Source organism: Notamacropus eugenii, chromosome 2, assembly GCF_028372415.1.
Source record: "Notamacropus eugenii isolate mMacEug1 chromosome 2, mMacEug1.pri_v2, whole genome shotgun sequence".
NCBI lineage: Eukaryota > Metazoa > Chordata > Mammalia > Diprotodontia > Macropodidae > Notamacropus > Notamacropus eugenii.
Window position 1 is genome coordinate 151,334,350 of NC_092873.1, and position 26,711 is coordinate 151,361,060.

Genomic DNA, 26,711 nt, shown 5'->3' on the forward strand with positions numbered 1-26,711 from the left:
GAAGGCCCTGCCCTGACCCAAAGCCCCAGGAAATCGAGTAGCTAAGTAGAATCTCAGCCTTGAACATAGCACTAGGGAGAGGAGGGACAATAGGACCATCCTCTTGACAAAGAATTCAGAAGTCAAGTAACTGGCTGGGAAAATGCCCAAAAAAGGGAAAAAAAATTAGACCACAGAAGGTTACTTTCTTGGAGAACACATGTCTCCTCCTATCCTTTTGGATGAGGAAGAACAAGGCTTACTGTCACAGGAAATCAAGGCCTCTGCCTCCAGAGCCTCCAAAGGGAACTTAAACTGGGCTCAGGCAACAGATGAGCTTGAAAAGCAAGTTAGCAGCTTGCTAAAGGAGAACCAAAAAAATGCTAAGGAAAATAACACCTTTAAAAAGAGGCTAACTCAGTTGGAAAAAGAGGTACAAAAAGCCAATGAGGAGAAGGAGGCTTTAAAAAGCAGAATTAGCCAAATGGAGGAGAAGGTCCAAAAGCTCACTGAACAAAATAGTTCGTTGAAAGAAAGAAAGAATTGAGTTCAGGGAAATGAATGACTATGAGATAAACCAAGCAGTTAAAAAATAAAACCAAAAGTTTGAAAAAACAGAAGATAATGTGAAACATCTCATTGGAAAAACAACTGACCTGGAAAATCAATCCAGGAGAGAAAATTTAAAAAAAGCCATGATCAAAAAAAGAGCCTAGACATTATCTTCCATGAAATTATCAAGGAAAACTGTCCTAATATTCTAGAACCAGAGGACAAAATAAATATTGAAAGAATTCACCAATCACCTCCTGAAAGAGACCTGAAAAGAGAGACTCATAGGAATACTGTGGCCAAATTTCAGAGTTCTCAAGTCAAGGAGAAAATATTGCAAGCAGCTAGAAAGAAACAATTCAAGTATTGTGGAAATACAATCAGGATTACACAGGATCTGGCAACTTCAACATTAAGGGATTGAAGGATTTTGAATAGGATATTCCAGAAGTCAAAGGAACTGGGATTAAAACCAAGAATCACCTACCCAGAAAAACTGAGTATAATACTTCAAGGGAATAAATGGTCATTCAATGATAGAGAGGACTTTCAAGCATTCATGATGAAAAGACCAGAACTGTATAGAAAATGTGACTTTCAAACACAAGAATCAAGAGAAGCATGAAAAGGTAAACAGGAAAGAGAAATCATAAAAGACTTTCTAAAGCTCAACTGTTTACATTCCTACATGGAAAGATAATATTTGTAACTCTTGAGACTTTTCTCAGTATTTGGGTAGAGGTGGAGGGATTGTACACACACACACACACACACACACACACACACACACACACACACAGTCAGAGAGCACAGGCTGTGTTGAATCAGAACAGATGATATCCACAAAAAAATAAAATAAAATAAAAATTAAGGGGTGAGGGAGGAAAATACTGGGAGGACAAAGGGAGAAATGGAATGACAATGCACGTTGACAATCTATTCCTATCAGGAATTGACATGAAGTTGGGGAGATAGTTTCCCTGCAATGCCCCTACTCTTAGTGGTAATTTCCTACAGTCAAAAGGTTTGTAAGCTTCATACCAGATCTATTCAATTATAGATTATTGGTAGGGGAACATCCGAGGTTAAGTCTAAAATTAAGCTATTAGGTTTAGGACCTTAGACCAACAACAATAAGTTAGGGTCCTTTAGTTCTTAGTAATAGTGTGGAGACAATTAGGTCAAGGGCCTGTGAAGTTAGCATACATAGTTATTATTTGTGTCTCAGGTGGTTAATGTTAAAAAAAAAAATCATTTGTGGTCTATATTGTAAATGCTTTAAAAGAATTATCACCTGACCAAAAGTTGGAAATGTTTTATGTGATATGAGCTGTGTTAAAAATGAAAAATAAAGAAAAAGAAAAAAAGAAAAACTTTGAGCAAATATTATAAATAAATTGAGCAAATATTTATAAATATATAAAAAATTATAAATATTTATAAATATTATAAACAAATATAATAAATATTATAAATATTAAATTAACTTTAAAGGACATATGAAGAAAGATACCATCTGCATTCAGAGAAAGAACTGATAAACAGATGTATAGAATAATTTATATATGTATATATACATATACACACATATGTGTATATATGTATATGTGTGTATATATATGCATACACACACATACATATATACACATACTTATTTCTGTCCAATGGTAAGCCATCTCTGAGGGGGGACAGGGCAGAAAAACAGAAAAAAAAGATATTTATATAATTTTGTTGTATATTTGAAAGGAAAAGCAAGTTGCATGTAGTAGATCTGCATTTTCATGCACAACTATCTTTTTAATTATACTATGTTATACAAATGCTTGTTTTATTCCATAAATTAAAAATAAATTGCATACACTTTTCATGTATTTTTCATTTGAGCATCATAAAAATCCTGTGTGATCCAGGTATAATTTGCCCCATTTTACAGATTAGAAAACTAAGGCTCAAAGAGGAGCTTGCCTATAGCCTCACAGCTAGAAATTATCAAAGGTATAACTGGACTGTAGGTTTTCCTGAGTCCAAATACATCACTCAGTTCATTAAACCACACTATCCCTCTAGAAATAACTGATGTTCATAAAGTACCTTACAGTTTGTAAAATGTTCTAAATACATTATTTCATTTGAGCCTTATAAAAACTTAGGGTGAGAGGTACTATAGGTAGTACTGTCTCCATTTTGCAGATAAATACACTGAAACATAGAAACTGAAATGACTTGTACTTGGGTTATGCAGCTAGTAAACACTGGAAACATGCTTTAAACCAGATGTCCAGGTCAGGAAGCATCACCCCTGTGACTGAGAAAGATTCAGTGATTTGTCTAAAGTCACAGAGCTAGCTAAAGACAAAGCCAAGGTCAACCTTTGAATATGTTTCCTGATTTCAAATTTAGTGTTCTTTTCCCTCAACTGCATCGGCTGAGCAAAAATTCCATTAGAAAAAATGACTGCAGTTTAAATTTACAAAGCACCTGCTGCAATCACTAGAAGGAATTAGAAAAAAGCAGTCAGTATAGATTTAAAAAAAAAATTGGTTCAGAGGTACACATCTGAAGTAGGGAGACTATGGATAGACTATAAAAATGCAATTAAAATTTTAAAGAGGAAAATAGATCTTAAGTCCTGGCCTGGATCCAGAAAGACAGATATACCATTGACACTGTTTTTTACATTTCAGGAAATTTAACACAGTCTTTATTTTTAGGAAAAAGTGGGGCCTAAAATTTGGTTTTAAGATTGTTAAACTCACCAGAGCAAGATGTTCCTCTTCTTCTGGTCTGGGTGAGTCTGGAGAAACAAAAGCTGTCGCTGACAGATCATCTTCTTCACCATATTCACTGGTTTGCACTCCTTTTGTGCTATATATTCCTTTAATACTGTGAGTCACAGATACTAAAAAAATTGTAACCAAATAATATTTTAAAATTTGTTCAAGTTGCTATTTTCTCCAATTAATGTGGCCATGAAATGCTATGGGGCTTAGAATTGGGCCTAGACACGTGATTTCATCAGTACAGGAAATCACTGGGGAGGAAATGCCTTCCTCCAGTGCAGATCAACTACTGTTCTGCAATATGCCATGGAACAAATCCCGTTCTGCAAGGTAACCACTTTCCAGATTAGCGCCTAGGGTGGTGACAGGTTAAGCGACTTGCCAAGAGTAACAGAACTAAATATCAGAGTCAGGATGTGGACTCTGATCTTCCTGACTCTGAAGATGGCTTTTTATCCAATCTACTGCTGCTTGAAATATATTGGATAAACCAGTGTCTACAATTAATAAATACCACTGGATAAACAGAAATGTTGAACATGGGGAAATATTATAATGGAATAAAAGAAATAACACGTATTTTCACACTTCCAAACCAGTTCATGTTTTAAGTAGTTTTGATACATATAAAATATCATAATGGGAATAATATTGCTACCACAGTATTCTCACCCCCACCCCCACCCCATTTCATGGAACCTTATTGACATCACATAGAATATCAGGGTTTTGTGAAATAGTCTGGTGATGTATGAAACTATTATGCAGAATGCTGTAAAAGATAGGCAATTCTATTAGATATGCAGCTCCCAAAGGTCTTTTGGAAGGTATGTGGGGGTGAGGGTGGGAGCAAGAATACTGTGGGGGTGTGAATTATGACTAGGTTAATTCAACTTATATTTTAATTTATGCTTTTCAATTTTCAGTGCTGAGAGAGAAAAATACTTAAATTTTTGGAGAAAATAGTATGTAAGTTCACCTTGATGAATTTTTTTGAAAAACATCTACAGGGAAAAGTTAACAAGCCTTCAAAAACAAGTAAAGAGTATACTGAAATTATAACATAGAATTTAAAACTTTACTAACAACAAGGGTATTAGTGCAACCTTATATTTGTATATAACTTTAAAATTTCCAAGGACTTTCACATATACTATTCTCTGATACAACCCTGTGATGTAGATAGGATAGACATTTTAACCACACTCTGTAGCAGGAGAAATTGATGTGGAGAGAGGGGCCTTTCTCCTGATTTCATAATGCTGGAGTCAGAATTTCTTACTTGTTTTAAGTTAAACTTGAAGATTTTGACATGGCTTTTTATTTCACTTTGGATTGAAGGATTAACAACCCCTCTACCCCAGCACCCTAGTCCTGTCAATACATAATTAAAAATATTGACTGTACCACATTTTCTTGGAGAAGCATCTTTGTCTTTCTTAGGAGTTCTCTTTAGCATGCGGTTAGAATATATATTTTTTACATCCAGTTCTCTCTCTTTTTCCTAAAAATAAAGTCAGTATAATCAGCTGAGATTTTGAAATCTCCACTATAACTCAGTTAATTAAAGAAAAATTCCCTTCACCCTGGTATTTGGCTTACTCAAGCTCAAATTACTGATTAAGTTAAGAGTGCTCTGAAAGTGAGTATTCAGAGAAACGGAATAAGAGAGTATCTCTTTTTCCACCATCCCCCTCCCCATCACAGATCTCAGGACTGCCAACCTCCCAAATTTTTTCTTGCCTGCCCCATGAGTCTTAAGACACTGGTATAAGTAAGCAAGCAGTTCCTTCAAAATTTAAATAAATAGTTCTGTAACAGAACAAATATGGAGTAGAGAGGAGGAGGTTTTTATTTTTAAAATCAGCCTAATATGAAGTATCTCTGCAGTTAAAATGATATTATTTGTAACAATTCTCTAGCCCCCCCAAAAAAGTTTGTTTTCTACATAGGAATGGTATATGTAGAAACAGACTAAGGTATTTTAATTTTTTTTCAATATATTTTAAGTTTTCTTGTACTTGATTATGGTAGTATATTTGTAACAGAGCACTTAATAATTCACCATTATGAGTGCATTACAACCATTATATTACCAGAATTTTTACTTCCAAGAGCCAAAGCTAATGAACGTATATACTGAAATGTCATAATATACAAAGTACATCTTTTTCCAAATGAAAATATAGCAATTATAACATGACATATAAGACTACAATGACATATAAGAAAAGTACTGCAGTTTTAACATTTTTTTTTTTTAAAAAGCTTACCCTCAATTTTTGATATAATCGTTGTACCTCCCTTTGGAGAACTTTATTTTCATCCAGGGCATCATGTGCCTTTTTCTTTTCAGCATGTAACTGTCGTTGGTAACTACTAGTATTGAGCTCAAGATTTTTTGACAGCTCCTATAATATGTGTAAACAAATGAAAAAAACAACTGTTTATTTCAAAAGAAATCTTTTAGTGAACCACCATTTTTACCATCACCTTAAAATGGGATGCTATATCTGTTGTTGGCCTAAACACACAAATCATCTTGTGTCTACAGGGAAGAGATCAGGGAATAACTATCCAGATTAAATCAGCTTTGTCCATTATATTTTTCTTTTTCTTTTTTTGACAATTTGTATACAAGCATATATCAGTCTGAAATTTACATTGATGGAATAGTAGGAGGGGCTAAAGCTAACAAGTTTTGTGGGCAGATGAAAATTTGGGAGGCAGGAAAGAGAAAAGCAATGGCAATATTTAAATAATATTTTGCATCTAAAGGGTGCCCAGAGTAAAATAAAGTATTCCTAAGATAAAAAGCAACAAGTTATTGCAACATTATTCAATAATACATAGTTTGAGTGAGAAAATTGATTAATATCCTCTAACTTGGTTTAAAGTATCAACAAAATAACATGCCTTTCTGTTAAAAAAAAAATCAAGAACATAATTAACATTCACATTGTTCCCCATCCCTATTTCTTCTGATGGGAATAACTTTTTTATCAGAGCATCCATGGTTCTTTTAAAATGGAGAAAAAGCAATCAAAGAAGAATCAGGATTAGATCCTGACTGAAAGATAAAGAAGATGAAAACTAGCAGATAAAGAGGCATTCAGGGAAAAAGTCTAAGAAGTAGGTAATTATGTCATGAAAGCACACAAGGTGGCCAAGTAGAAGTGGAAAGATTTATGCAAATTATCCAAGTCAAGAAGATTTGCTTGCCTTTCCTTTTCTAGATTATAAGAAAAAAAAACATGATTATATGTGTTTGCATATAATGCAAAAACAACAAAAAAAGCATCTACAATTCAACAAAACACTAATTTGCTGTCTTTTAAGTTTTAGGATAATTTGGAAATAGGCTGGGCTAAAGGGAAGAGCCTCTTTTCATAAAGGACAAAATGCTAAACAATTGCAAAAGTCTAAACAACTTAATTTGAGAACTTTTCAAGTACACTGAAGGCACTTATTTACAAAATAAACTGCAATTTACACGTATGTAGCACATTAATTCATTTGATTCCAATAACAATCCTGATTCTAAATATTATCTCCACTTTCGACATAAGGAAAAATGAGTCTCAGAGAGCTACACGGAAAGAAAAACTAGTTAGAATCTAAGGTTTCTGGTTAGAATTCCAGGTAAGCCTCAGTTTCCTTATCTATAAATTGAGAGCACTAGACCAGATAATCTCTAGGGTCTCTACCATTTCTAAATAGATGGTCTAATCTCACAGGGGTGGGGAACCAGGGGCCTTAAGGACACATGTGACTCTCAAGGTCCTAAAGTGTAGTCCTTTGACTGAATCCAAACTTCACAGAACAAATCTTCTCAATAAAAGCATTTGTTCTGTAAAACTTGGACTCAGTCAAAAGGCCACATCCAAGGACCTAGCAGGCCACAGATTCCCACCCCTGGTCTAAATGAAATTACTTCTAAGGATATACAGTTAGTAGATGGTAGGAAAAAGGGCCAGGAGCAAAATATTTTGACTTCCAAGTGACCACTTTAGATTTTCATATTTCACTTTATGCTATCTTTAGAAAAAAAGATTTTAAACCCACATACATTAAAGTATGCAATTTAAAATGAACTTACTTTTGAATGACTTTGAATGGTCAGAACTTTGTATTGTGGACCTTAGTTGGAACACTGTTAGAAAAATGGAGATAACATTGCACTAGGAATCAGATCTAGGTTCTTTCTAATCCTGACTGTGCCACTAACTCACTATTCTATTACGCTAGTCACTCTGTATAGGCCCCAAACTTCCTGTTCAATCAAATCATTAGGTGTTACTAGATGTTCTCTCTCAAGTCTTTTTTTTTTTTTTTGACACTGACAGTCTTTCTCTTTTAGCTCTAAAATTCCAGGCTATAATTTAAAAGAGCTTACTTTGAGCACTGGTACAAAGTGATAGTTAAGTAATAATCACCTGACAGCTGTACTTGTTTTTAGTATAATTTTATAAAATAACTTCATCATTAGATATAGTAACCTTTAAAACACACTACTAACAAGAACAAATGCAGTTTTGTTAAGACTAAGCTCCAACACAGGAATTTATAAATGACAAAGAAATATATAATACTAACATCTGAAATCTCTATATATTATGTGTACAAAATTCTAAATTACATTGAGAAATGAACTGCTTAAATTGTGGTATCACAAATGCCACATTTTTATTTGTTTATAGTTCATTAACTTTTCCTTTGTCCATATTTTTCCCACTGTTTGTAAAAATCAAATTTTATATAGCAGCGCCATTTTAAAGATAAGCTTTTTGCACACATGTAATTCAAATACACCTTACTGATAAGGAAACTGAGAGCAAGACCAATTTCAATTAGCAAAAATGATTAGTGTCAGAATATCTTAAAAGGATTTCAGTTTAATTACTTTCAAGCACCTATAATTATTAAAACTAGATTAACAAAATATTATTTAATAAATGGTCCTTGGAAGGCCACTTGGATAGTTAAAAAGTATTTATAATGGCTTAATCACTAGCTTCTAGGTAAATAAATACCTATTACAGGTTTGACAAGTTTGGTCTTTTAAGCAATGTAAATGACTATTTTTAAAAAGCTACTATAAAACATCTATGGTTTATTTTGTTAATTTGCTTAGGATCACAGATTTAGAGCTCAAAGGGACCCGAGGGCAGATCATGTAGTTTAGCTTTTTCATTTTATGTATGAAGAAACTGAGGCCCTGAAGTTAAATAACTTGACCAAAGTCACACAGCAAATAAGAGTCAGAATATGAACCTAGGTTCTCTAATTGCAAATTCAGCATTCTTTCCACAGCACTATGCTTCACCCTCTGAGAGTAAAAAACAACTTTAGTTGACTTTCAGGGTTTAATTTCATGAGATTTTACTATATCATAACAGCCTTTTGAACAACCTTATCAGAACCTGTTCCTCATTTTCTGTTGCTTTTATTGATCATTTGGCAGTCTCTTCACAGAATAAAGCAATAGAACACAAACAGATGAAGGTACTGTCTTATAACAATCTTGAGAGTTCTCAAAGAGTTTTATTTTTTTGTAGTTGCTTTTTAAGTTTGTGTTGATGACTTGGTAATTACTATGGCTTTCCAATGAAGTTTACACTGGAAGACCGTTACGTACTATATAAGAATATACCTCCTGCTTTGCACATACTTGGTCTCATAAAAAATATTTGTTGAATAAATCTTGGAATCTTATACCGAGAAATCTGTCTAATGATTTTAAGGCATTTTAATGGGATGTCCTAATTAGCTTTCTTCCTTTTTTTTAAGCTTTATTCTGCAGGAAGGTGTTTAGAGTGTTGTAGTCTGCATTTGGGCCTCTAATCAGTTTTGGTAGGGATACTAGAATCACAATGGCAGAACTGGTTAGCAGTGAAGGAAAAGAATTGGTGACCTGACAGCATTTATTTCTAGGTAACACTGCTTTGGTCTACATGGAGTGGCTTCACTTACAATTCTGAATAAATTGAGGAGGAAGTAAATTTTTTAAAAAAGGAATGTCTAGTTCATTTTTAAAAACACCTTTTAGTGGGACAAACATATCTTAAAAACATTCAATTTAATTCGAATTTTATTCAATACTTAATTTGCACTGAGGAGGTATGTATGACCAATTCATATAATATATGGAACTTAGTTTATGGAACTTAGAGAATAATTATACTATTTTAAATGACTAAATTGTATCTTTGTTTTCATGACATTATATATGATACCTATGACTTATCTGCTGCAATTTCCACATCTACAAAATGAAGGTATTGGGTTAGATTACTTCTTAGCCCCTTTCTGGCTCTAACGTTATTGTTCTAAGTAAGAGTACTTCTTCAGGAATGCTACCCTCAATTATAACATGATCTTTATGGGAAAAATGATTTTTGTTTTACAGTGATTGGTTTTATGTGCAGTTTCTAGGAATTCATTGTGAAAATAATTGAAACTGCTTTTTTAAAAAGCCAGGCACAGTGCTAAGCATTGGAGATATAGCAAAAAGCTAACTCTTATTTCCCCCACCCTCCATAAAAAACCAACAATAACCTTATGCTGTATTTTAAATAATTCATTTATGAAAACACTATGGGATAAATATAGCATGAAAAACTGTTACTAAGTTAGTAGTACTGTCCCTAATACACAACACTTTTCTTTAAAATGAATAGCTTAACTAAAGCCGGACAGAATTTGCCACTGCTGCTTATGGCCATTTTCTTCCCCTTCAAATTGAAAAGTAAATAAAGACAGAAATAAATCTCTTCCTCCCTTTATATCACTTTGGAAAAATCAAGAAAATCTGAAAAGTACTTGAATTTACAGGAAAGCCAACTTATTATACACTCCCTGATCTTTAACCAATTGTACCTAGGAAAAGTAAAAAAGTAGGGGAATTAGTATTATAGCATTGAGTAGGGGGCAAACCTGTACTTTCAGACTTATAGGATGCCCTTTGATGGAAGAGTAAACTGGAGCTGAAAATTTCCCTGCTCAGCTAACATAGCTTTCTCATTACTGGAAAGTAACTGGTCTAGTGATTTTTGTTTGGATCAGACCTGTGGCATAAGAATTTGCATGTGCAAATTCCCTCTACCAATGCATATCAGTATCTGCTCTGCAGTTTATAGTCCTACAGGATTACTGGAGGCTCACAGAAATTAAATGACTCACCAGGGTTAGAGAATCAGCATATTTGAGGGAGGCCTTGAACTCAGATCTTGTGTCCTCAGTGGGGAATTCTATCCACTATATCAGACCGTCTCTCAAGCTTAAATCACAATAAGTAAATTACTGTGTTATATATACTATTGGAGAGGCATTACTTCTTTCAGGCATTGAGACTACCTTTTAGTGAATTATTTTTATGTGCTAAAAAATCTTACTACAGTCTTTTCTATTATAGACTCCTAATTTGTATTGTATCTGTTTGAAGAAACTTTGAAGAAGTTTGAAGAAACTAATTTAGAAATTCACAAGAGTGATAATAATAATTAATATTTTTATAATACTCTAAGGTTTGCAAGGAGCTTTACAAATATTATTTCATTTTATCCTCACAATAACCATGGGAGGGAGGTGCTTTTATAGATCTTCTATAGATACGAAAACTGAAGTGGGTAGGTTAAGTGACTTCTCCAGGATAATAGCTTAAAAAAATAAGTGTCTGAGGCTGATTCTGAACTCAGGTCTTCCTGATTCCTGGTGCAGTGCTTTATCCACTGAGCCATCTAGCTTCCTCAAGAACTTTTCCTGCGGCATTTTTTTTCCTTAACAGACCCGAAATAGTGCATGAAAGACAAGAACTACCATAGCAGTAAGCTGGTAAACCACAAAGAAGGTAGAGAACATTCCAAGAATGGCATGACAGAACCAAGAAGTAATTCACTTCTCACAAAAGCTGATCTACTAATAAAATTTTTGACAGTTTAATTCTTCACATTTCTCTTTTGTGTTTACCTGAGATCTTCTCTAGCTTCTTACACACAAACTACTAAAAAGGTTTCATTTACCAAGGGCTTTCAGTAAAACAGAAACTGGTTTTAAACAGGGCACATTATTAAATTTCTAATGGGAAAATGACGCAAGACAATACAATTAGAGGAGTTTCTTTAAAATTCACCTTAATTTTTTTCTCAGTATCATCTAATTTGTTCTCTGTTAAGACTAGTTTCTTCGCTAGATCTTCTCGTTCAGGTAAGTGCTTAGCTTCAGAGAGCTTTTTCAGTTTCTTTAAAGAACATTTTGTCTTATAAAGTTCACACTCTGTGTCTTTCACCTTTTTCTCAGTTGCCCGTTCTTTCTCTTGAGATTTTCTTAAGCGCTCTTTTAGTGCCTTAATCTCACTGTTATGTCTGAATATAAGTTGTGAGAGTTCATTTTCTGTATCTTCAAACTTATTCAGAGCTTTCTCCTGTCTGTACTGAAGCCTTTTCAAAGCCTTGTTTTCTTTTAGCAGCTCATCTAATTTGACCTGAAGTTCAGTCACTTCATTTTGCAGCTCATTGATTTTCAGCAGTCTGGCAGAAAGAACCCGTTTGGTGAGAAGATCAATATCTTTCTGAGAAGGCTCCCTACTGACACTATGACGTCCCATTCGAATTCTTCTTCTGTTTAGTGGAAACTTGGAGCTTATTTTTCTATGGGCTAAAAGGAAATAATAGTTATATACAATACATAATTTTACAGAGTACAGTATCAATGGAACATATACTATATATTACTAAAAACTTTCTCTCTGGGAAGAATGAACTAAGTTTCATATTTTAGCATACTGAGATGAATTTTTATTTCCTTTATGCAAGGTTTGCTTTCTTTTTCAACGGCTACAACTCAAAAACCATGCACTAGAAATGGTTATTCAAATTAAAAACAAATCCTAATATTTACTATTTTAAAATTTTCTAGAGAATTACTGTTTTATAGGCTTACTATTACTGTTACTCTAGCAAAGAGAAGTAGCTTTAGATTTAACCAGTTTGTAATTTAATTAGAAAAATGAAACAAAAAACACTTCTACCAGAAAAACTAAGCAAAAACAAAACAAACCCATAGAAACCTTCAAGACCAATTTGTGACATAGTATAATTGATGAAAAATCAATTTTTATAATTCTGTATCATTATTTTCCCCAAACAGATACTTTTTAAAAGCACATCATTCACCAATGATTCAAAATGATTCAAAACTGAATGGTTTCTCTTAGGGTTTCCTTGGTATAAATGCAAGCCAAAGACATCCATCCATGCATCCATCTATCTGTCCAGCGATCAAGTGATCAATGCAGCAAGCCAACCCAAAAAGATGGACAAAGATTTTAAATATACTTTAATTACAGCATATTTCAATGGATCTATGCAATGCTGACAAAAAGTCATCAGATATAGTAAAGATAGAGCCAAGAGGTCTGAGTTAATACCAGTTAGAGAGGCTGGCATATACACCAGTTAACAAGGAATCTCAGGCCTTAGTCTGTGGTGTATTCCTTTAAAAGAGGCATCTGTAAGATTGCTATGGTTTAGAATCATCTCCGAGGTGACTGAGTGTTTTCCAGAGGGAAACACACTCTAGGCCACAGAGCACTAGAAAAAACTGAAAAAGCAAACCTCTCCTACTTCCCTGGGTCATCCTGGGGTCACTACATGATAAGACTGAAATCAGATACAATTTAAACAGGTAAGTAGGGATAAAGTGAAATGCTAGGAGTTAAACTAACTACATGATGCTGCTTTTAAAAAAAATATTTTAATAGAACCTGTTTTGAATAGTCTAAAACTGTCTCGAGGTTTCAATTCTGTGAATGGATTAATGTGAATGGAACTAAAGGCATAAATAACTAACAAACCATAGCAACAACTCATGAAGCAAAATTTTCTCTTTTTTAAAAAACCAATACACCTGAAAATAACAGAAAATAAGGCTGGGATGTATTCATTCCCATTTCAGATTATGAAAAATTATAGCCCAGATGATTATGGCAGCGTAACCATGAGGAGACAGAGTGACAAGAATATTTATGTGAATAAGATTTGAAATTTTAGTGTAATCAATATTTATTGACATACCAGAGAGATGCTGTGGCAAAATGAAGAATGAACCTTAGAATCAAGAAGACCTGGTTTCAAGATCTGTTGCTGACATAAACTAGCTGCACAGATTCTGTGCAAGTCACTGAATCTCTTAGTTCCCCCAGGCAACTCTGTAAAGGCTCTTTTTAAATTGCATAGACGGTAAGTACAATTTTGCTATGGCAGAGAAAGTTCCCCATCAGGCTGTCCCTACTAATGAAATCACAGGTCTGATCCCTAAACTAAACAAAGAAAACTATATACCAAGAAATTTGGAAAAACTATAAAAAGAAAGCTTATTTTTCTTAAATGATGATTCAGCTAGAGATACAATATACAAGAAAAACTGACATACTTAAGTTCCTGGATCTTTTTTTCTAGCTCTCTTTACATCTCTTCCCTTTTACCCTAACAATAGGAGTAGTATGTAAAATGGAAATTACAGGGAGAAAAAAAGCCTAAGAAAAAAATAAAAACTTAAGTATCTCTTAGTAATTTATACTAGATGTATGTGGTGGGGTCAGAGGAGGGTCTGAACCAGTGCACCCCAGAAATAAATTTTTTTTATGTACAGCACCATTGTGTATATTTACTTATATTTATATACATTACTATACAACTATGCACATTATAAATATACAAAAAAATAGAAAAAGGATAAGGATAGAATAACTGACTCTGGAATCAATAAATAGGAAACCACTAGAGTTTATGAATAGGGGAGTGAACAAACATGACCAGACCTATGCTTTCAAAAAATCAGTTTTGGAAGCTATGTTGGAGGATGGATTAGCAGAGAGGCCTGAGGAAGGGAGACCAATTAGGAGGCTGTTAGAAAAGTCTGCACCAGAGGTAATCAGGACCTGAACAAGTGGCAAGAGGTACAGATGCTTTTTTGTCAACTGGTAACAAATGTGTGAGTTACGAGGGCTGAGGATGAGACCAAGGTTGCTGTCTGATGAGGACTGTAGTACCCTTCACAGAAAGAAAGTTCACAAGAAAACTGGGTTTGGAAGTAAAGACAGTCATAAGATCTTTGAGGTATATTGCAACCCATCCATATTAGCTCATCCTGTGTGACTGACTGTCTCACCCAAAACAAAAAGGGAAGGGGGCAAGGAGGGGTGTGCCTAACTCATTATGTCACTGCTCCAGAGCCTATAAGCTGGGGGTGAGTATATAAGCTAGGTGCTAGCAGAATTTTTCAATGGTACCTGCTGCTATGGGGGTTTGGGGTAGGGATGAGGGTTATACGTGTGTCAAACATTCCCTGAAAGGTTGATGAAGGGAGGGGATTGGAAACTTGGAACAGTGGAGGAAAGTGTTGAGTGAATAATGTATGTGGTGATAAGGGAAGGCATGACTGAATTGGAGGACAAGTCCATTGACTGGGAGTATAAAATGCACCTTCTCACTGCCAGAGATGAGTTGATCCCCTGGGGTCACACTCAGGCTTGGACTTTGATCCAGGAAAGCCTGAATTCAAACCCTGACTCAGATACTTACTAGCTGTGTGATCCTGGGCAATTTACTTAACCTCTCTTGGCCTCATCTGTTTTCTTATCTGTAAAATGGGAACATTAATGGAGCCTGCCACACAGGAGTGTTGTGAGGATCAAATAAGATAAATCACAATGAGATAATATATGTAAAACGCTATTTGCTAGCACTAAATACTAGCTATTATTAGATAGTATAATTAGCTAATAAGTGTCTAATAATGTAACAATAAAGGAAATGTTCAACTCTTGGAAATACGTGGATTTTCCACATGATGCTTTTAATTTTGGCTGGGAAACACTCCACACCCAAATTATTATTCTTGACATATATATACACACATGATTTGAATTGTCCAGCACTGAAGACAAGGTTTTGTAGTAATTTTACTGAATAGTAGGATAAGAACTGGCATTAAATTTCCATTTTTTTTTTTTGAGTTGGGTAAAACTGAGTACAAGAAAGGCCTTTAAACCTTCTCCCTCTCACAACAGAGAGAGAGAGAGAGAAAGAGAGAGAGAATATCTATATTTATATCTCTATCTTTTAAACAATAAACATGATGATGTCCTAATACAGAAAAAATTCTGGGTTTTCCTGTATATGATTTACCAAATTTTGAGTAGTGAAATAGAAGATAAATGTTATTTATGATAGAAAGAGAAGGCAAAATGGCTATGGTGTATTTTACATGTATATGTGTACACATGTAATGTGGTTGCATCTGGTTAAACAGAGAATGCCAAAATATGAACTAGAGCAAAACTACTATTCAATGCTGACATTTTTGATCAAATAAGCAATAGGAATGTTTAATGCTATTTTTCTAGCAACTGTATTTTTAAAAATATTAAATATACTTTTATTTCTGACCTTACTCAGTCACTGACGGTGAATGCTGAAAAAAAAAAAGAATTATGGGCAACTAGGTAGTGTAGTAGATAAGAGTGCCAGGTCTGGGGTCAGGAAGTCCTGAGTTCACATCTGGCCTTAGACACTTACTAGCTGTGACATTGGGCAAGTCACTTAAACCCTCATCTGTAAAATGAGCTAGAGAAGGAAATGGCAAACCACCCCAGTATCTTTGCCAAGAAAACCCCAAAAAGGAGCATAAAGTTGGACACAACTTAAAACAGCTAAATAACAAACGCACAAAGGAAAGAATTTAAACGATATATTTTACGTCACAATATTCTTCTTAGTTCAGATAACTCAGTGACTTCAATTAAACCAGCTGAAATTAACTTACTGTTATTTTAATAGTTGATGGTTCCAAATGAGTCAGTTTAGTTCTATCATTTGCTTTTAATTTAAGAGAAAAAACTAACCAAAGATTTCAAATGCAAGTCAGAGAATAAAGAAAATCTGTGAAGTCAAGGTGATGTGAATAGCTTTCTCAACAATTTTTCTGTTGTTCAGTTTTGTTGTTCAGTCATTTCAGTTGTGACCCCTTCTGGGGTTTTTGTGGCAAAAGATATTAAAATGGCTTAAATTTAAAATGTGAGACTTTATCAGGGCCACAAATTCTGCTTCTTTAACTGGGGAAGAGTACTCAAAACTGCATAGGAAAAGAAATGGCTGCCTCCAAATAAGGCTTTCCATGAGCAAGTTCATGAAGTTCAACTCTGGAGTTCATAGAATCATATGATCCCCAAATTGGAATAGGCCTTAAAAATCATGCGGTACAATCCCCTTTACAAATAAATACTAAACGTCATTTGGAAATCTTCCAAAGCAGTCCATTCTGTTTTAGAACTGCTCTACTGATAAGGAAGTTTTTTATGTTATGTCAAAATGTGTGTTCCTAGGTTTTACCACTGGTCTAGCTTTGCCCTGCAGCCCAAAAGGAATAAGTGTGATTCCTCTTCTACGTGATAGCCCTTCAGATGTTTGGAAACAAATCATGTCCTCTAACCTAATTGTGGTTCTTTCAACCAACAATTTTTTCTCCAAACTGAAGTGCTAGATACTGAGGTTAATATTCTTACTAAATTTTTAATATTGAAGTCATCAATTGTGCTATCACTAATATATTACTGGTACTCAAAAACAAATTAAACACTTGTGTCTAACATGAGAAATAAAAAGCCCATGAATGAATGTATAGAAATTATTTTTATTTAGGAAAATATATATACAACTTTAAGTCGCAGAAATTCTCTACTTATCATCATGCAGATGCTTAAGTATCTGATTTATAGGTAACCTATGATCATCAATGAAATAGTTCATTGTCTTCCTACTTCTCTAATCTATTACAAAAACTCATCAACTTTCACTATTGGTATTGCTTCATCAGAGCTAACTTAAAATTTTTTCCTGTCGGTGTTTTACATTTACTTTTTAAATGTCATCAAGTACACTGAATGTGTTGGTTTCAACTCAGTTCAATAAATATTTAAGTACCACTACATGTCTACTATATTTTTTATCTTTTTACTCTCTACACCTTGTAGGGAATTATAGGCACATTCATTGTAGGCACACATAATTCACTAAGTTGAATTATTTATTTTCACAGGTGATAGACTACATGGTAACTATTGTCCAAAATTTACTTTTAGTCATCTCACTCCTTTTTTCCAAAAGCTACTAGCTATTACATTTATTTTCAAGGTTTTTTTTTTTTTTTAAACCCCATAGAATCCTACACTTAAACAAAAACTCAGCATAATCTTAAGTTACTTTTGTCAGTTGGTCATCAAGCATTAATCAAGTTCTTACTCTGTGCCAGGCCCTGTGTTAAAGTGCTGGGAACACACACAAAAGGCAAAAAACACTGTCTCTGCTCTCAACAACCTTCAATGACTATTAGAAATGCTACCAAATCACATAAGTCTGATTTTTTAAAAAATATAACTTTTCTTCCAAATTGAATGATCATACAAATCACTTGCTTAATAATGAGGACATGATGATTCTATTAGTGTTTTATATTTGGAAACACTGGAAGTGATAGCTTATGTGTAGGGAGCCTTACAATAATTTTAATTTTCCTCTTAACTTACATAAGCCAATATCTTTGCTTTAAAGATTTAAGTTTTTTATTTATTTTGTTTGTTTGTAAATACCTTTGCAATTTTGCTGGAACCATGGATCAATTTTTTAAAATATGGATTCAAGATCACAAAATTTGGAGGTAGTAGGTAGTAGGTAGTAGGGAGGTAAATAAAATCTGCAAATCAGAGAGAGTTATAACAATTTTTGCATTTGTTCTATATTTAGTACTTGAAATAGAGTCATGCATGTCTGTTTCATTGTCAGTCTTGGCTATGAATACTTTTGCTTTCTCTTCAAATTTCTCATGACCGTTATCATTTAAAACAAAAAACAAACAATACAATTCACAGATTAAAAAACTCAAGCCTATATGCAGACACTGATTACTTTACATTCCCTATACTAAGAATTGTCCGCACCATGTTACTGAATGCATTCAATGAATAATACTGGTCTGTAATGAAATATTTTTCATCACATAATAGAATTAAACTAAGAGTTGATGGTTTTCTCCATCAGTTGAATGCATATGCTTAAATGCAACCAATTGAGACAACAAAGCTGACAGGTTTATTGTATGTGTCTATCACCACTTCAATTTTTTTCTTCATGAAATCTCTTTGGCTGCTCTGTGACAATTCAGGGTTCTATGAAACAAAAGTTTGAGAATAAAGTAAAAACTATATATGGCCTGATCTTTGAGACCTCCAAAATCTGGTCCAATCTATTTTACCATCCTTTACCATTTACTATTCACATACAGGAATTCTTTGTTGCAGTCACATCTGTCTACTCACCAACTCTCAAACACCTTATGAATAAACAGAAACACAGAATTAGAAAGAACCAGGTCATCTTAGTTCAATACATATATGAATGGGAAATCTCCTATACTGTAGTCATCCAATCACTCCTTAGAAATTTTCAGCAACAAGAACTCAATACTATGAAGAAAATCCACTTTTAGAACAGATTTTAATTGTTGAAAATTTATTTTACTTGTTGAAAACCACAGCACAAACATCTACCTATTGTTCCCATTCTTTCCTCTAGGTCTAGGGAGAACAAGTCCAATTCTTGAAGACAGTGATAATGTCCCTCCTGTTTTATTTTCTCCAGACCAACCTCCATTTTCTTCAACTTTATACTGCAGGGTATTAAATGCTCTTATTGTCACAGTCACTCCTCTAGAGCTCAGGTCTTAGCAAGTATCCTCCTACAATAATTCCAACAAGCGATCATGTAGCCTCTCCCAGAAGATCTCTGGCGAACAGAAGGTTACCAACTAATGATTAAGGCAACTCATTACATAGGTCTTCATCTTTCCTGATCCCCCCCAAGACTTACTTTCTCAAAGCATAACATCCTAAATTCCTTCTAATGATCCCTCTATGGCAGGCGACCCCTTGAAACCTTTACCTGCTTAGTTACCTTCCTCTGAAAACTATGCCGACTTGATAATGTCATCTTTAAAAGATGGCACCCAAAATGAAAAAAGTACATTAGATGTGTGGTTAATGGGGAAAATACAGCAGGACTATCATCTCTCTTGGACTAGGTAATGTGTCTTCATGATTCCTAAAAGAACAATAACTTATTTGGCTGCATTGTTGCATTGTAAACACTTACTACACTCAATTCAGTTCACTCAAACCCCTTGGAACTTTTTCCCCATGAACTACTATTTCTATCTTGTACTTGTAAAACTGATTTTACCAAATTCATTTCCCTTTAGGAAATTTAATCTAATATGCTTAAGTCTTATCATTCTGTCAGGATCTTTTTGCATCTTGATTCTGTACTTTAGTGTGTTAACTATATTTCTCCCAGCTTTGTGTATGTTGCATTGATTAATTATGTCCACCTTGATCTACCACATGAAAAAAGAAATTGAGGTTAGTCTGGCAGGAGTTGACAACTAAGTACTTACTCTGTGTTGAGGCACTGCACTAGGTGCTAGGGGTACCAAAGACAGAAATTAAATCAGCCTTCTCTGTCTGGTGCCCTATATTGTATGCATTACCTTATGTCTGCCACTTTCCATATATGCCTCTTACTGTTATCTTTTTTCTGTGTGTATATCTTTAACCCAACTAGATTCTTTTTCTTCCATTCCCTCACTCCCGCAAGCATATAGTAGTGCTCAAAAAATTCATCTGTTGTTTGGTCAGTTAAGAGTACTGTAAAATAAAATCTTTTTGAACACTGCCATTTTGGGACAGAGTGGTAAGAAGGAGTGTAGCAAGCTCCCTGTCACAAGATTCCTCCAAACAGATTCAGAAAATACACCAAACTGATCTTGATGGAGCAGAAAAAGACATAGTGAGTCCAGTTTTAAATAGGGAAACAGAGAGATCTTTAGACACCAGGTAAAGGTCAGGAACACTGCAGTGTTACTCTGGGAGAGGCTGCATATCAGCAAAAAGATGTCTCAGAAGATGCATGGGCTCCACAAGACCCGTACCATGTGTCAACTGGCAACTTTGTTACCCATTATCCAGTTCCTGATCGCAGAATCCAGAGTGGAGTTAAGAAGGGGACTTGTTTTGAGAGTAGAGTCTCCAGATAGGAAGGCCTTAGGCTGTGTATGGGGAAAGGAGGAAGTTCAAAAGCAAGTAGCAGAGAGGTGGATCAGACCCCAAGCTCAGATCTTTCTGGCATCTAGCTCAGCCTGCAGAGGAATAACCAAAGGAGGAAGTTGTAGACCAAAGGGCCTATACTTCTATCAGAGCTTTCCAGATATTTAACAGGGCTGGGACCAGCAGCAGTTCACTCTTACACAGAACAAAACCCAGGTCAGGAGCCTGCAGAGCTCATACCAGATGGCAGCTCATACTGGACTTTACCTGGATCAGACCACTCTGGGAGCAACAAAAGCCTGCTGTTCCTAAGATCCTGGAATAATACAATGCTCAATACCTCAAGAAAGCAGCAACAGTACCAACCTAGACTTTCCCTCCAGAAGTGCCACAGTTGCAGATCTAGAATCAAATCCAAAATTAGAGAGTGGACTGGAAGAATGAACAAAAATAACCCTAACTATAATCTATTTTGGTAGCAAGAACATTTGAGACACAAATGCAGAGGACAGACTATCTCCAAAACATCAACAAGTAATGCCTCAGAGAAAAACATAAGCTGGGCTCAAACTCAACTAGAATTCTGGGAAGAAATGAAGAATTTAAAAAAAGAGTTAAAAATGTTTTTTATAAACGGAATGAGAATGCTTTAGAGAAAAAAATTGAAAAGAATTAACAACTAGACACAAGAGACAGTTCGTACAACAAACTCTGAAAATTAAAATTACCAAATAATAGTCAATGACTTTAGGAAGCAACAAATATTAAAATAGTCAAAAGGTTGAAAAAATTAAAAAAAATCTCATAGCAAAAAAACCCCCAAAACAAAAACAAAATCCCAAAAAACAACTGACTTGAAAAACAGGTTCAGGAGAAAAGAATATAAGAATAAATGGACTATCTGAATGCCATGGCCAAAAGTAAAAAAGAAAGAACCCAGACATCACATTTCAAGAAACCTTAAAAATAAACTGCCCACATTTCTTAGAACCATAGAGAAATGGAATGAATCTACTAATTACTTTCTGAAAGAAAGCCCAAAATGAAAACTCCCTAGAACATCATGTGGCCTCCAAGTCAATGGAAGAAAAATTCTTATCAGTGCAATGACCAACCAGTATTCTAGAGAACAAATGATGACACATACTACCTATCACCTGACTGAGTGGTGAAGGACTCAATGTAAAATGGGCCAAATTTTTTTTGGACATGGATGTGAAAATCTGCTTTGATAGATTAAAAATATTTGATTTTGGTTTTGTTTTTCTTGAGTTCTTTCTTAATTAGGAATACGGGACTGGGGTGGGAGGATGTGAAGGCAGATTGTGGACGAATGAAATAATTTTTTTTTTAAACTATTTGAATTATTTTGCCCAGAGAAGAAGCGAAGTGAGACCTAATTTCTATGTTGCAAATTTTAAAATCACTATCACTGTTCTCCTTATAAGCCCTTCAAAGCTGAATTTCAAAGTAGACACAAGACTTAGGCAAGTAACAGGAAAATCATATCTTAATTCCTATATGCTTTATTTTGTCTCAGATTATTTTCTTGATGTACATGTGACCTTACTTAATCTTTTATTTCAGTAGCATATATAACACTTTATTTATATGTTATAGCTATAATGAAATTTTCTATTATATATTATAATTTTCTCATTAGCTTAGTTTAGCTTATGGTATACTTGCCCACTTCACAGGCTCTGGATTCAGTGTTCCAGATTGGTGACATTTTCATCCTAATCATTTCCTTCTGTTCCACTAGAACATGATCTCATTCAAAGGCTAAATTCTATTTCTGGATTCTGGTTCTGACTCTCCTATGGAGAGACCTATTGCATTATTTGGAGCAAGTATTTTGCCTAATTTATAAAATAAAAGGGCTTATAACTGAGATAATGCCATCCTTCATGGAAACTGAATTCTATTATTCTTTTATTTTTAAAGGAATATTGAGGGTCATTAATAGAAAGGGGAAATGGTCAAATTATTAGTGAGATTATTAACATCTTCATAACTCCCATAAACTCATATGAGAACTAATTATATAACATACATGTATGTATTTATGCGTATCTGTATGTATATTTGCAAATATGTAGATATGCACACACATACACACCCCACCTAAAGATAACTGGTTCCAAAAATACATGAAATTAGGTAAAATAATATTATAAGGGAACCACCACTTACTTCTGTAGAGTCATTGTTCCAAATGTGAGATATATTCCTTGACTGGCAGAATTTAAACTATAAATGCTTAAATATTTTTAGATCTCATTTGATCTTTGGTTCAAGTAAGATAATGGATATAAAGTACTTCTCAAACTTTGGAAAGTATTATATAAAATGTCAGCTAACTGGAAAGGCACCACAGAGTAGGCACAGAGAGCCCAAGACTCAGAGTCAGGAAAACCCGAGTTCTCATACTAACTCTCTGACTTGGTAAATCATTTAGCCTCTCTGACTCTGGATTCCTCATCTATAAAAACAGCACCTGCTTCAGGGAATTGTTGTGAGAATCAAATGAAAATGTACATGAAAATGTATATAAACCACTTTGCTAAAATTAAAGAGCTATTTGAACTTTTTTTATCTTATAATCTTGATACCAACATTTTTCTTCCAAGCAGTCTCTCACTTATAGTTACAGCCTGCATGTTCCTATTACCTCTAACTGAACCCATGAGCACAATTCTAAGCAGCCCTACTTTTCTCCAAGTTTACTCTAGTTTAGTTCATCCATGCCCTGGCTCATTCTAGTGCATCCTTTTGAATCCCTACTCACTTCTTAAACTTTGCTACATTAAACTTTTCAACCAATAATCCTTTCACCTCTTCTCTTTTCATTGAAACCTGGCTTTCTGGTATTCCAAAATACTCTATTTTGAACTGCTACCCACCAACCATAGTCTCCTATCCTTCCAACTCTCCCATTTCCTCACACTAAACCTAATTTAACCTCCATTATAGTCTATTGTACTGAACCAACATTCTATCTCTTCCACTGCCCTTACTTATCTCCATATCCAGCTTTAAGTATACAATCCATTACGTTAAATGTTTCATTAACCCACCACTCTAAATTCCCTTATGCTTGTTATTTCAGACATTCATTTTTCATTCCTGGATAGATAAATGATCTGATTTATCCAATGAATTCTGATGCAAAGAAAAACCACTGAAATAAAGATCTACAATAAATTTGTGGTACGCAACTTGAGCTAAACCATCAATGGCAGCCAATAAACTTTCTATTCTTACTATCATTCCTTGCAACCAGTGTTCCAAATTGTTTCTTCTTATGCTCCAACCATAGCCCTGACACTCACTTCTACTTTATTAAGACCGAGATCACCTGAAGGGAACTCCCTCATTTTTCATTCTCTACTCTTCAAAACTTCTCCACATTACCATTTACTCTCTTACTTCTTGCCGCACAGGAAGAGGTATTTCTATTAGTTATTACAGCTAATCCTTCTGCATGAGCACCTATTGCTGCCTATCTTTTCCAGCATCTTGTATCAGCAATTAGCCTTTTTTCTTTCATATATCTTTAATCTCTTCCTCTCGACTAACTTCTTCCCACCTGCCTATACACGTTCCCCAATATTAAAAAAAACCCCCAAAGCATCCCCTTATTCCATATATAACATCTGGCTACCATCATATCCCCTCTCTTTCTCTTTATTGCTAAACTTCTTGAATTATCCAAGTTCCTACTTCCTTATCCTCTTTCCTTCATGCCCTTGAAATCCGGCTTCCACTCCCCACTACTCTCCTGAAACTGCACACTCAAGGGTGAAAAATAAACTTTTAAGCACCAGATCTAAATACTTTCTTTGGTCCTCACTCTCTTTCACCTCTTTGCAGCATGTAAATATCTCTTCCTTCTAAAGCTAGAGTCTTCCTCCTGGGTTTCAGAGATACTTTCTTGAATCTCTTGACTAAATACTCCTTCTCTTCTTCCAGGCTTTTAAAAGTCAGTAATTCCCAAAGTTCTGTCTTTGTGTAACACTTTCTCTTATTAGCGGCAGTGCCATGTAGTGGGGAGAAAGGGATCAAAACATTTGGGTTCAGATTCTTTCTAACACCATTATTAGCTATGTGGCCATGACCAAGTCACTCAATCTCTCTGTGCCTTAGTTTACCTATCTACAAAATGAGGACATCCATTATAGTACCTACTTCATAGGGTTGTTTGGAAGTTCAAATGAGAACATGTATATACATAAATATTAGTCGGCAAGCATTTATTGAGTGTTCAGCATGTGCCACCTTTTATTATTATTATTAGTGTCAATCTTATTCTCACTGCTTCAGCTATTGTTTCTATACAGATGACTTCTAAATCTACCAGCCTCTTTCTTTCTCCTGAGCTCCCATCTGTGCTTCTCTACAGAATATCTCTCTCTATTGCATAACCTAACTTTTTTTTTGGTCAAGGCAATATGTCACACTGCTAGTAAGTGCCAAGTGTCTGAGGTCACATCTGAACTCAGTTTCTCCTGACTCCAGGGCTGGTGCTCTATCCACTGCACCACCTAGATGCCCCTCCTAACACTGTAAATACAACATATCCTCCAAGGTTCCAATCAGTTCTAAAATTCTATGCTCCAAACTGAGTTTATCTTATTGTAAACATGTTTCACCTCCCTCACCCCCAAGATGTTACTCCTTCTGTTAGTGGTACTACCATGCCCAGCAGTACTACCCAGTATTCCTTGTTCAAAATGTTAGTGTTCCAATTCTTCCAGGCAAAATTAGTAAGACCTGTTGATTCCACCTTCATATCTTCCCTCCATTCCCACTGTTTCAACCTTAGCACGAGCTCTTATCCCCATCTGCTGGTCCTACAACAGCACTCTTCCTGGTCCCACTTCTTCCTAATACAATCCATTCTTCATTCCGATGCGACATTAATCTTCTTTACAGATCTGGCCCTTCCCAAATCTTTAATGGCTCCCTACTTCAAACTCCTTTAGCTAGCATTCAAACCCTCTACAATCTGGTATTCTACTTCCTTTTTGGTCACATTATCTACAATGTAGTCAAACCAGATGATTCACTCTATGTCCTATGCATTCCTGCATAATCATGTCTTTGCTCTCGCTGATACTTATCACTAAATGTCCTCTCTCTCACTCTTTGACAAATGAGCAACTAACTATACATCCTTTAAAACTGAACTCAAAAGAGATCTCTGGCATGGTCTTGCTTGATCCCATAATTTGAAATTACCTTTCCTCACATCAACCACATATAAAGCACTTGTTCTGTACCACTTGAATTATTTATTTTATCCTGTATATTATCTGTGTTTTATATCCATCTTGAGACTGCAGGGCAGCTAGGTGGCACAAGCCCTAGGCCTGGAATCAGGAAAACATCTTTCTCAGTTCAAACCTGGCTTCAGATACTTACCAGCTATGTGAACATGGGCAAGTCATTTTAACCCTGTTTGCCTCAGTTCCTCACCTGTAAAATGAGCTGGAAAAGGAATTGACAAATCGCTCCAGAATCTTTGTCAAGAAAACCCCAAATGGGATCATGCAGAGTAGTATGCAACTGAAATGATGCATGCAACTATAAGCTCCATGAGGGCAGGAACTAGTGTCTTACTTAAATTTTCTATATCCCGCATGATTTAGCATAATGCTCCATCCACAGGGAGTACTTAACTAATACTGGTTTAACTCCAAGTCTATATATGCCTCTCTATGTTTGTGGCAGGCCACTATGTTTATCTAACTACAGTTTGTACTCTCCCCTAGTAGTTGATCATAGGCCCTAAAGAAAATAAGACAGCAAAAAGTATTATCCCACTCACTGTTCTGTTCAATAGGGTTCACTAGTGCCTACAAATGTGTTATGTATAAGGATGGACAGGGATAGAAGCTAATCATCTTATGTGATTTTGGCTTGTATTTAGGAGGACAGCAAGCACATACTGAATTTAGCTTAATGTTTTATTGTATTATGCATAGAATAAAATATTATTCTAGAAATACCATAGCACTCTACCTTGAAAGCAACATTATAATCATTCCAAAACAGATTACAAAAGACTTCTACAATCCCACTAGTAGACATATATATGTACAAATTTAGAGTTGAAGCAAGCTACATAAGGACCCTTGGTAAGGTTTGAAAATTGCTCTTCATATGTGTTACTGCTTACTGAGACTGAATCCTAATTGTAGGACATTAAACTCAGGTTACCACAAAATAAATACCTACCT

The 26,711-nt window shown here is 34.9% G+C and overlaps 1 protein-coding gene across 3 annotated transcripts in view; it reads right to left on the reverse strand.

The window, feature by feature from the left end:
• The window catches only part of LCA5 (lebercilin LCA5), a 56,251-nt gene that overhangs the window by 19,887 nt on the left and 9,653 nt on the right, over positions 1-26,711 (reverse strand). For all 3 annotated transcript variants that reach the window (XM_072642664.1, XM_072642662.1, XM_072642663.1), the window contains exons 3-6: positions 11,443-11,966; positions 5,585-5,722; positions 4,719-4,815; positions 3,288-3,430 (exon numbers count right to left, since the gene is read on the reverse strand). In XM_072642664.1, coding sequence (XP_072498765.1) covers positions 3,288-3,430; positions 4,719-4,815; positions 5,585-5,722; positions 11,443-11,966 — 902 coding nt within the window. The remainder of the gene's footprint in view (positions 1-3,287; positions 3,431-4,718; positions 4,816-5,584; positions 5,723-11,442; positions 11,967-26,711) is intronic.